The sequence below is a fragment of the Electrophorus electricus genome, chromosome 14, assembly GCF_041902795.1.
Source record: "Electrophorus electricus isolate QZ-2024a chromosome 14, ASM4190279v1, whole genome shotgun sequence".
In the NCBI taxonomy this organism is placed as follows: Eukaryota; Metazoa; Chordata; class Actinopteri; order Gymnotiformes; family Gymnotidae; genus Electrophorus; species Electrophorus electricus.
In genome coordinates this window covers 5,907,207-5,918,554 of record NC_137510.1, presented here as the reverse complement: position 1 = coordinate 5,918,554, position 11,348 = coordinate 5,907,207, and the positions used below count along the sequence as shown (strand labels likewise).

Here is an 11,348-nt window from a genome sequence, read left to right as displayed (position 1 = left end):
CCCTCCACATCTCCCCATAAGAGATACGATCACCTCTATAAAAGCCTGTAATAGACACAGCTCATTAGCACATAACAGGGGGAGGTACACACCTTACCTCCACTGTGACCTTCAGGTATCAGAGAACAGGACAAGCAGGACAAAGAGTTGGGGATGAAAAGAAAAAAAAACAGTAACAAGTGAAAAAGGAGAGAGAGAGAGAGAGAGAGAGAGAGAGAGAGAGAGAGACAGAGAGAGAAAGAACAAAAAAGAAGTGAAGAAAGAGAAAGAGGCATAAAGTGAATCAATCAACCATGTCACAACTTTAATGACCTGTTTCACTTGTCTGATGAAATTAAAAATACAAACTCCTTTAGTGAAAGAACACATCTCTGCATGAGCGCTCAGGGCATTTCTATATCAGCTAGCACACACGTAATACATAAGGTGAAATGTCAAGTCATGCACTTGGGTAGGGGTGGTTGTGCACGTGTCAAATACACACATGACCCAATCAGGATCGCTAAGAGCTACTTGTGTGTACAGCATACAAAGCAAAAACATCTGAGCACTGGGGTAGGTGTGGGCTGCCTCTCAGAACAGGTCGGACTGGGGACAACCATACTGGGGTATAAGGTTTCAAGTCCGTCCCAGTATAAAAGGGGTAAGTTTCGACCTCTACTGGTCACTTGAACTCACTGCCAGACCAAGACCTGGACTAGTTCTTTTGGTGTGGACGGGCTCTCATGTGAGTGCTTTCCCTCCCCTTCAGGTGAATGCCAGCCCAGTGCCTCAACTGCCAGTCCATGTAGTCCCAAAGAGCTTCGGACGTCACGGCAGAACTTGGACTCGAGGCTTAGAGGACATCAAGCAGCTAAATGCAAAAAGCATTTTGACGGCCATTTGATCACCTGTGGACGGTGTGTTTGTGTGCTTTCATAAGTGGTTCTCCGAGCTCACTGATGGTGATGTCATTCTTTGGATCAGATGAAGTAAAGGCATCAAAGTAAAGGCGTGAACTCCCGGGTTGGTGGCCAGAGAGCTTTTTCGGGTGCTGGAGATGCAGTGAGTGAGTGTAATGTCTCACATGAGCTCAGGAATCATATCCCTTGTAAGAGGAGCTGATGTCAGCCTTGACACGCAAGCCTCAAGCCTCATGAAGTAGTCCTTTTCCAGGAAGTCACCAAGGAGGGTAAGTAAAGGAAGGGAGTCCACGATTTTCTGACCAGAAAAGGTCCCAGAGCCTAAACTGCATATACAACAGCTGATTTAAGATCAGCTCCCTGTGCTCTCAATGTTGCATCGATGATCTCAGATCAGCGCATTCACTCTGGATGACACACCTCGCTACATAGCTTAATAGTCACCTTGCTACCCGACACTGCTACTTAATTGCCAGTCTCTGTCTCGGTGCTGGACTGTTTTAACTACCATGTTCTACTCTTCTTATTTTAAATGTCTGAGATGCTTTAAAGAATACCTGTCATTTTTTTATTTTGTTTTTTTCTGTTTTTGAAAACCCAAATATTCTAAGCTAAAAGGTTCTCCACCAATCAAACTTCTGTAAACATGTACTAATATCCAGGCTACTACATATGGGTTCTGTGCAAGTTAATAGTTAATAAAGCCTATCTCTTATGAATTTAAAAAATTTAAAAAGCTACATAGTGGCACTACCTGATAAAACGTACTAACTTTGCTCCAGATAAAACATCTCAAATTCAGTGCTATACTGAACTGTAAATAACCAAACTGGTGTAGGTTTGTCTCAACAAAGGCAAAATTCTTAACACCAATCTCCTAAGCAATACAGAAACACAAACGTACACACACACATACACACACACACAGAGGCACACACACATCCATACCTAAGAAGTATCCCTGTCATCTACTGATATTGTCATATGCATGCCTGGGTGAAAGAGAATGGTGTAAAGTCCTGTATCCCTGCAAATGTTGGTATGACCACTGGGCTGTGGTCCTTTCTCTGTATAGACTGTATAGTTTACATACATTTCGCAGTCTCATTTGTGCAGATGCATTTCAGTCAAACACCTCTGAGAACACTGGCCCTCTGTTAGGCTGCCTGATGGAGGGAGGGCCTACTCAGTACAATGGCATTTGTAATGGGATGAAGACCAGCTCAGTTTTAACCTGAAGACAGACTGGCAACACCATGAGGAAAACTGACCTAGAGACTTTAATGAAACTAGCCCGTAAAATTATCTCTTATCATAATGAGCTTTTTTTCAATAGGAAGCATAAGACTTTGTGAGTGCTGTAATTACTCCTGTATTGATGAGATTCTGTCTAAAGTTCAGCTTCACTGGCATTAAAGAAGAACAGTGCAGAGATTCTAATTTCAGCTACAGTCCTACAGCTCACTGGCACGAATCCCTTTAAAATCTGAATTGCCATCCTCACATGAATGTATAGGAGTGCTAAAAATTCATAGATTTTGTAACTAAGCAGTTGTTATCTTCTGGGTGTAGAAGAAAGTGTAGTTTCATACACAAATCTCAATGGGCGTGGCCATCACCATCTTACTCTTGTCCTGACGATTAGGGGAGGGGCTTTTGGAAGCCTCCTCCCTCGAGGAGTGCGGCTCTGACAGGATGCTACGTTTGAGAGGGGTGGGTCGAAGACAGGAAGTTCCCGATGGTGGGGAGGGATCAGTGTGTCTGTGGGCACGTGTGGCCACGCCCCTTGAGGCCCTGCAGGAAGCTCGACGGCGGTGATGAGTAAGTAGGTCATATTTTAGGAAGTAGAAAACCTCTTTCACGCCGCAGCGCCGCTCAGGCTCTAGCGCTAGCAGCCGGACGAACATGCGCAAAGCGTCGTCTGAGAAACGGCGCCACTGTGAGGGCACTGCCCCCGGCGGACATGCCCCCCTCTGCCAGCGCTGAAACTCTGCGTAGAAGGCATCGCTAGGCAACGCTGCTTCCCAGGGGAAGTTTCCAGTGAGCATGCAGAACAGCAGTACGCCAAAGGCCCACACATCCTGGGTGGTGGCCACGACGACACCCTCTGAACCTGTGACCTGGCACACCTCGGCGGCTGTGTATGGGATGGTGCCGCTGACACGTTTGACACGACTGCCCACCCGCCGTGTCATGCCAAAGTCAGCCAACTTCACGCGCCGGCACTCGCCATCAAACAAGAGGACATTTTCTGGTTTGACATCCCGGTGCACCAGACTCTTGCTGTGCATGAAGTCCAGAGCCAAACCCAGCTGCTGGACGCAGCGCTTGACCATCTCCTCTGGCAAACCCGACTGAGTGACAGAGAGAGAGAGAGAGAGCGTTGAGAGAGAGAGAGAGAAAGATGGGACAAAGGGAAAGAGAGAGAGAAACAAAGGGAGAGGGTTAGAAGGGATAGAAAAAAGTAGAAAGTTGAGGTGAGGAGAATTTAAGAAATGAGGCTTTGTAATTATAAAGAGCTTTGATTCAGCACTAAGTAAACAAAGCTGAGGCACCAGAGATGGGTGAGTGTTGAGCAAGCGAGGGAAGGTGGAAAAGAAAGTGCAAATGAGACAAAGGGAATGACAGTTGACCAAGATATGAACTTACGAAGGATGACATTATTTGTAATGACTTGGTAAACACGGCTTTTCTATGATCAAAGTGCTGACCTCACAGGTGTATTGTTCTTGTGGCTCAAAAGCTGCACAGCAACAGAGCCACATAGAATCAGAATGCTTCACGAGAGCCACCTGCTTTTGAGGCTGTTTAACGTTCTTCATGATAAGCCGCACATAAAAAAATATTAAAGATGGCAGCCTGGAAAAACTGTTATTCCTCTTAGGTACAGGACACAGCTGCAGAGGTGTAGGGCGAGGGCTGTATTGATCAGATATCCCGATCAATAGGGTTTCCCAGCCCTTGGAGATCGCTCGTTCAGCATGGATGGCTTGGATGTCACACCCCTCTTGGGGGCAGGGCAGCTAGGGGAATGGGCTTGTCCTACCTGGGGAGGTATGATGTCGAAGAGGTCCCCTGCAGGCGCGTACTCCTGGCCAAATACGTAGCTGTCCTCCGTCTCGAACAGGACATCCAGGGCTTTAATGATGAACGGGCTACAGCTCAGCGCAGCCGTCAGGCTGTATTCACGCAGGAAACTTCGCAGCTTGGTTTTGTTCTTGCTCACATACTTCAGAGCCAGCTTTGTGCCTGTAACACACACACATGCACACATAGAGAATGACCAGTGAAATCACTGTTGCCACCAAAATATTCTCCAGTTTCACAACTAGTGTAACAGTGTAAAAACACACTGAGGCTAAATTGCTAATTTTAGCATTTATTTTGTTATTTTTGTAACTATTTTGTTTATTTACTATATAATTTATTTATTTGGCAATGGTTGTCAGTTTAAATGCAACTCCTCCAGATAGCATCTTAAATAGCTTTAACTGCATCAAACACACACACACAGACACACACACACACCCCTACATACTAAATCTTACCTTGTGTGCGGTGAGCAACCAGATCCACTCTTCCATACGTGCCCTTTCCTAATGGACCAATCAGCTCATACTGCTGTTCCACTTCAGAGGCAGAGAGAGTGGCAATCGACAGTGCCTGCATGTCCTCCACCGGGACCATGCCCATACTGCCAACGGCCCGCCCTGCCATGGACACACCCAAATGGGCACTGAAAAACACGACGTATTATTATTAGGTATCAAGGCAATACATTCGTGCCCTTGTCCGTCTGGTCTGTGCTCATGGCTTCTCAGACTTCTCATTTGGAAGTCAGAGGCAACGGTCTGAGAGGACACATGAGTGCACGTCTCCTGAGACAGCAACTTGCAGAGAAAAAAAAAACGGAGCTTCAGTCTGCCGTATGACCTGACTCTTGACCCTGACTGGAATATCACACACACACACACCCACAAAATGTACACCACACACAAACACACACAAATGCACACATGCATGCGTGCACACGCGTACACACACACACAGATGCACACAAATACATACATACATCCAGTGAGGTTTAGGCTTTTCCTTCTCTTAGCCACATCTTTTAGCCACATTTCCTACTTATGTTCTTACCACACCACTCACACATTGCTTTTCAAGAGTAAGACTGCTGGCTCAGGATCAATCTCCACCTTACACATCGCACTGCATGCACTGACATTGCCTGTGGGCTACTGGCCCTAGATCAGCAGTGTTGCCAAGAGATATTTATGCCCTCATCTGGAGTCACATTTCTCTCTGCAAACAGAGACTACGCATTACAGTCTGAGAACACAGACATCATTAACAACCATGTTAATACACATCAGTGCACACAGAAATACACACACGTGTACACACACACACACACACAAACTACCTGTGTATTAGGTCTCTAGTGACCCCTTTGTTACGAGCAGAACCGTTTGAAAATTATTCTGTCTCTCTGATCTGTTCTAATTATTGTGTAATTGCGGCATATTTACAGTTAGAATTAAGGTTCCAGTCACAACCATACACTCATTTTATCCACACCCTGAAGAATGCGTTTAATTTAATTCAAGTACACAGCATTCTTTTTTAATTTGATTTTTATTTTTGATTAACTTGACAATGAAGACAAGTACTTCTTTTCGGCAGTTGTTACAACTACAATGATCCCTCCTGGGTCTAAAGATTGGTACTTTGATTTTATCTTCCAAATGCCCAAATATTAAAACACAAAAAGTAATATAAGTACGAATAATAGCATGCATTAAAAGAAGCTGTATAACAGGCTAATTGCGTTTCTACCTAAAAAATAAAAGTACGGGGGGTAAAAACATCTTTCAGAACGATGTCGATGGATTTTCCAGGTGAAGGTGTCTAAATTCGGAAGCGGAGTGTGCGTAATTTGGCTCTCACCTGCTGGCGCCCTGTCTCTCTGTAGCATGTTCCTGCATCCACGCGTCGCGTTCGGAATACCGGGTCGCTGATCTCTGGATGAAGTCCAACGAGACACGGGCACACCAGCCGCTGGCGTACGGCAAGTTCTAGTTTAAAGTGGAGTGGTAGAGGTATCCTTGCTGTTCCATCGAGAAACCGAAATTGTTCCTAAATATCTGAATTTTCTTTATTGGGAAATATTTTTCAGATGTCTTGAATGAAGTCACATGCCGGTGCGTAGTGGGAGAAATAAGTCAATCGGATTTTTGCAAAACATTTCCTTCTGACTGATTTCTTGTCTGTGTTTATTTTCCTCTGATCCTCTCGTAGCGGTGGTTTGTGCTTTTCTTTTCAGGTCCAGCACAATATTAAAATCTAGCGCGAGGCTGCCGCTGTGTTTATCCTTGCTCCTTGGTGCCCGAATGTGTGCGCGTGTAAATGACCTACTTCACTGTGCTCGAATACAGAGGTCCTTCCTTGCATGCTTTCCGCCAGAAGCCCTTATGAAAATATGTTCTTCGCGTCCTCCCTCTTCAGCTAAATCCCATGTATTGTGCGCTTTTTGTCCCTCTCGCGAATACAGTCCCTGTTTATGGTTGCCCAAGAACGCTCACGTGAGCACAGGGTCCTAGTGCCTGGATCTCAGTTTATACTACATATGTTGGTAAGGTTAAGAAGGGAAACCTGAGATATATTCAGAGAAAGTCCCAAATTCACAATAATTCTAAAGATACACTTGACATATTTTTTTTTTGTGTGTGTGTGTGGAGAGGGGGAGGGTGGGTGGGGGGGTGGATGGGTGATCATGGTTTTATGTCAGCTACTGGTGCCAACAACAGCTGCATAATTTACCTCCACCAAGCTTTTAAGTGAGCACACAGTGATCTTAAACAGAGTACCTTACAGGCAGAGTACCTTACAGGCAACAGAACAGAACAGGAAAAAACAGGCAATGTGCCTTTTGCTGTCTAGGGACTTCTCTTCTCTTCTCTTCTCTTCTCTTCTCTTCTCTTCTCTTCTCTTCTCTCTTCTCTTCTCTTCTCTTCTCTTCTCTTCTCTTCTCTTCTCTTCTCTTCTCTTCTCTTCTCTTCTGTCCTTTCACCATTCTTCTGTTCTCTTCTGTTCTTTTACCACCCTTGTTGTCTCATTTTTGTCTCCCCTCTTTGTATGGTTTCTCACTGTTTCTCATCATTCTGCTTGTCCCACTCCCATGTCTCACTTTTTTTGATGTCCCACTTTTCAGTTAGCTCCCTCCTCTCTGTATTCAGGGCGACCTGTTTTTCTCCTGAAACTCCCTGGCCTCAAAACCCTTGAAGCAGCACGGTTTCTATCTGTAAGTGTCTGGTGTGTGTGTGTGTGTGTGTGTGTGTGTGTGTGTGTGTGTGTGTGTGTGTGTGTGTGTGTGTGTGTGTGTGCAAGAGTAAAAATGTGAGCGTGATCAAGCATGCATGTCTACCTGTAAAGTCTGTATAGTGTATGTACATTTGTGAGAACAAGCTTGTGATCTGGCTTACTGCATGAGTGGTGCATAAATGTAACGTATTATTATTAAGATCATAATGAATAACAAGACAACAGCTGAGCAGACGTATTTAACAATGCACATAGTATTTTTTAGTATTGGCATATCCTTATTGGTTTAAATATCAAGAACGTCTATGGAAAAAATGTGTGTCTAGAATAATTATCTCTTGAAAGATGGCAATCTAGAGGCTTATGGTTTATTCAGTTCAACTGTGGACCACCAATCTAACAACAGGGATTTTTGAAGTCATCTGAGGAAAAGTTGGTGATGCTCTTGAGCTGTGAAATGATTATAATATGTCTTCCAGGGCTTGTCTCCTTGACATGGATTATTAGGTCTAGTCTTGGACTAAACTGCCATGCCAATGACGATTCACTACTGGTTCTCCTTAATCCAGGTTTGGGCTTAATCAAAATCTTGGAATCTGGCACATGATGGCTTGTGCCTCCATTGGCTCCCATCATCAGGCTGCCAGTGCGTGACGGCAAGACATTCTGTACTGCTGCTGTACTCTCTTGGACTGAAGATCAGAGGAAGAAACCTTAAACAAATTAGAAAAAAAAAGGATAATTAAGGACTGGTATAGGAAACTTGATAAGGCCTTTGCTCATAAACAGTAAATCACTACATAGTGATGTTCATGTAAGGAACCACTACTCTCTCTCACTCCAAAAATAACAAATAATTTAAAAAAAAGAAAAAAAAAAAGGAAACATTGCTGCCCAAGACATGTTTGCCTGGATACTCAGTAGTTCTTGCAGAACAATGATCTGTAGCCAAATGGGATAAAAGCTGAGCTATATGGTAAATGTACAGAACAAACATCCTGTTCTAAAATACCATGATCTACAACTCAAAAAAGGCTGGGTCATGCAGTGATACAAGCCACAAGACTAAATCAACAGTAGTGTGACTCAGAACAAGTAGGTCTGTATTTTAGTCTGATTTGATTTAAATCAATGCTATTTTAAAACCGAACAATAATTTGTAAGCATATGGGATAAAAGCTGAGCTTTATGGTAAATATACAGAACAATCTTCCTGTTCTAAAACCTGATCTAAAACTCAAACAAGGCTGGGTCATGCAATGATCATTTAAACCAAAAGACTAAGTCAACAGTAGTGTGACTTAAACAGTGTAACGGATCTGCTGGCCCGAGTGCCGATGGGCGTGGAACAGGACGCACAGACTCCCTCGATGAGGTGACACATTTATTAACAAAAGACATGAACAACAACGGTGGCACGCATATACAACATGAACGAAAGACATGTCTCATACACGTAACAAAACATAGACTCTAATAACACCGAACGAAGATTACATACGCGTTTTACATTTAACAGCAGACTAACAATGACCAACGGTGAGGCACGCACTGACGTGGGTTTAAATAGACGCACAAACACGTAATCCCGTACAGGTGCGTGCCTTCACGGGGGTGTGGTTACAAACATGGGCGAACCCCCTGCACGCGGCAGGCCGTACCACGTGACTCGTGGAGCGTCCCGTGACAAACAGGTCTATATTTTGATTTGCTTTTGAGTCTGATTTGATCAATGATATTTTAAAAACAGCCAAGTGTGACCTCAGCTCCTTTCAAATGGCTGAAGCAGAGCCTTTTAAAAATATGCCCTAATAATATACATTAACTGAATGAATTTTTATAGAAGAATGCATCAAAATACCTGTGAACATATTGAACTGCAGAGCAGCTACAGCAGTGGGTCGGATTGAGCCAATATACAAGGTTCTAGGCATACTAATTACAAGGGTTCACACACCATCATTCTACCACCAGTAACCTTCACATTACAATAAAGGTACAAAACAATAATAAAGGACTTTAGAATAAAGGTAACTAAAATTTTCTTTTTGTTAAATAAGATTTTCATTCAGTATGAAGCTCATGTAATTTATGATCTTTTTTTCTGACAACAGGTTGTGTGTGGGTATGTAGTTGTGTTGGCGGGGAGGATGTGTGTGAGGCAGCATGAATAAAATTGATCCTAAACTCAAAAATTGTTCTTCAGTTAAGGTAATTTGTTCAACAAAACATTTTTCTTCTCAAATATATGTATTACAGTTATTGTTACCTTTAAATTGTATATGCTAAGGAACACAACAGTAGAAGTGTATTCTTTTTTCAAAGTTTTAAACGATGGCTTATTATTTCACTGGAGTGAAAGTATAATAACTTATTCAGGAGGTCAAAGAAACACATATCAAATAAGAGAGAAACAATCCTGAAATAACGCTAAAAGTACCTCTCTGAATTATTAGGGCAATAATTAGGAATTTTCAAATAATGAGGGGATAAAAATTGTGATAAAAATGCCTGGAAAAGCATAAATATATAAAAATATTATATATATATATATATATATATATATATATATATATATATATATATATATATATATATAATTTCCTTCTAGTCCATGCTTGTCAACAAGCATGAGTAATGAATAATAAATGAATTAGTGACAACATTTAAACTGTCATCTGAAAAATAAAGTCTTTGATACAGGAAGCTTCCTACTTAAGAGAGAAAGTAAGTGTGCTGGATTACTCTAAAGGGAGAGAAATTTTGAGTTTTTTCTCTCTTTTTCATGTATTGTTTCTGCCGTCTGCAAGGACATCACTGGGGATGAAACTGGTAAAAGACTTCTGAAAGCCTTCCAAAAGTCCCTCAGCTGAAGTCAGTCCCAACTGAAAATTCAGTCTGCATGCTGAATCATTTTGCACATGTTTCCATAATATCTCTATCACACTATGTGTATAGTTTTTTGTTGTTGTTGTTCCAGTACTCATATGTGATTATGTATAGTATGGAAAAGCAGGAACAAGGAAAGTAAAGCCCCTCTATGTTGGCAGACTACTACTGGACACTGAAGAGGGATGTACCTGAGGCCAAGTATAGTCTAAAATCATACACTGTACATTTTAGAAACACCTTTGTTCATATTTTTAGTATAATAATCTGATAATTGCCTTATTTATGGATCAGCAATATATACTTGATTGAAAACTTAATTGCCCTGTCACTTAAAGATCTTAGGTAAAAGAAAAAAGAAAAAGTCTAAAACCAAATTAAAATTCCAGTATTAAAAGTTCTATAGGATCCATCTATTTTAGTCTGCGAAACAATAAAGTTCACATGTTATTGCACAGTGTAGTTAAAGACCTGATCTACACTGTGCAACTGGAGCTGTGCTACCTAGCTGTTCTACACCTGTCCAACCCAGTGATCATTATTGATCTAGCACTGATTACACGACCTACCCAGCGATTGCTATTGATCTAGCACTGATCACACCTGACCTACCCAGCGATCACTATTAATCTAGTACTGATTACACCTGACCTTCCCAGCTATTCCTAGCCCTCAGTATTGATTCTTGTCAAACAACTATCTGGACACAGTAATCACAGTAATAGCTTAAAATACTAAAGGAAAAAAAGGAGACTAGAAGCAGACTACTTGGCTGACAATATATTGAGTCAATTTTGTGACAGCTACAGCTGGTCTCAGAATTGTGGTTCCTTTTCAATTCTGCCAGTTCAGGACAAGGATGTATGCTCAGATTCAAATTCGGTTTCAAAGGTCTAACTAATTGCTTTACTAAAAGACTCAGTTTCTACAGACGATAGCTAATTGATTATTGCCCCCTAGTGTCAGACGACTATAACAGCAAAAGGAAAAATGGAGAAAAATGGGACATTACCATGGAAACCACCATGAAAGACCATAACGGGTTTTCAAGGTCATGTTGTAATGAGTCGTGCTTATAGTTTGGGTCATGCAATGAGCAAAGTTCAAATTTCATTTAAAATTAGAAGGTGCAGGTCTTTTCCTAAGTGAGCAAACATAACACCGTTATAATTGTGTTATAATTCAACTCAGCATGATCACATTTTTTAATTATTGGAAGATGTCTGGAAT

The 11,348-nt window shown here is 42.0% G+C and overlaps 1 protein-coding gene across 1 annotated transcript; it reads right to left on the bottom strand.

Annotated features, from left to right (window-relative positions):
* Positions 1-283: 283 nt before the first annotated feature.
* Positions 284-6,455, bottom strand: sbk1 (SH3 domain binding kinase 1). The gene is made up of 4 exons (XM_027011705.3): positions 5,856-6,455; positions 4,451-4,638; positions 3,949-4,151; positions 284-3,256 (listed from the first exon to the last, which is right to left on the bottom strand). Exons 1-4 carry the CDS (start codon positions 5,891-5,893, stop codon positions 2,489-2,491), a joined length of 1,197 nt encoding a protein of 398 aa, XP_026867506.2. The 5' UTR covers positions 5,894-6,455; the 3' UTR covers positions 284-2,488.
* Between the last annotated feature and the right edge of the window lie 4,893 nt (positions 6,456-11,348).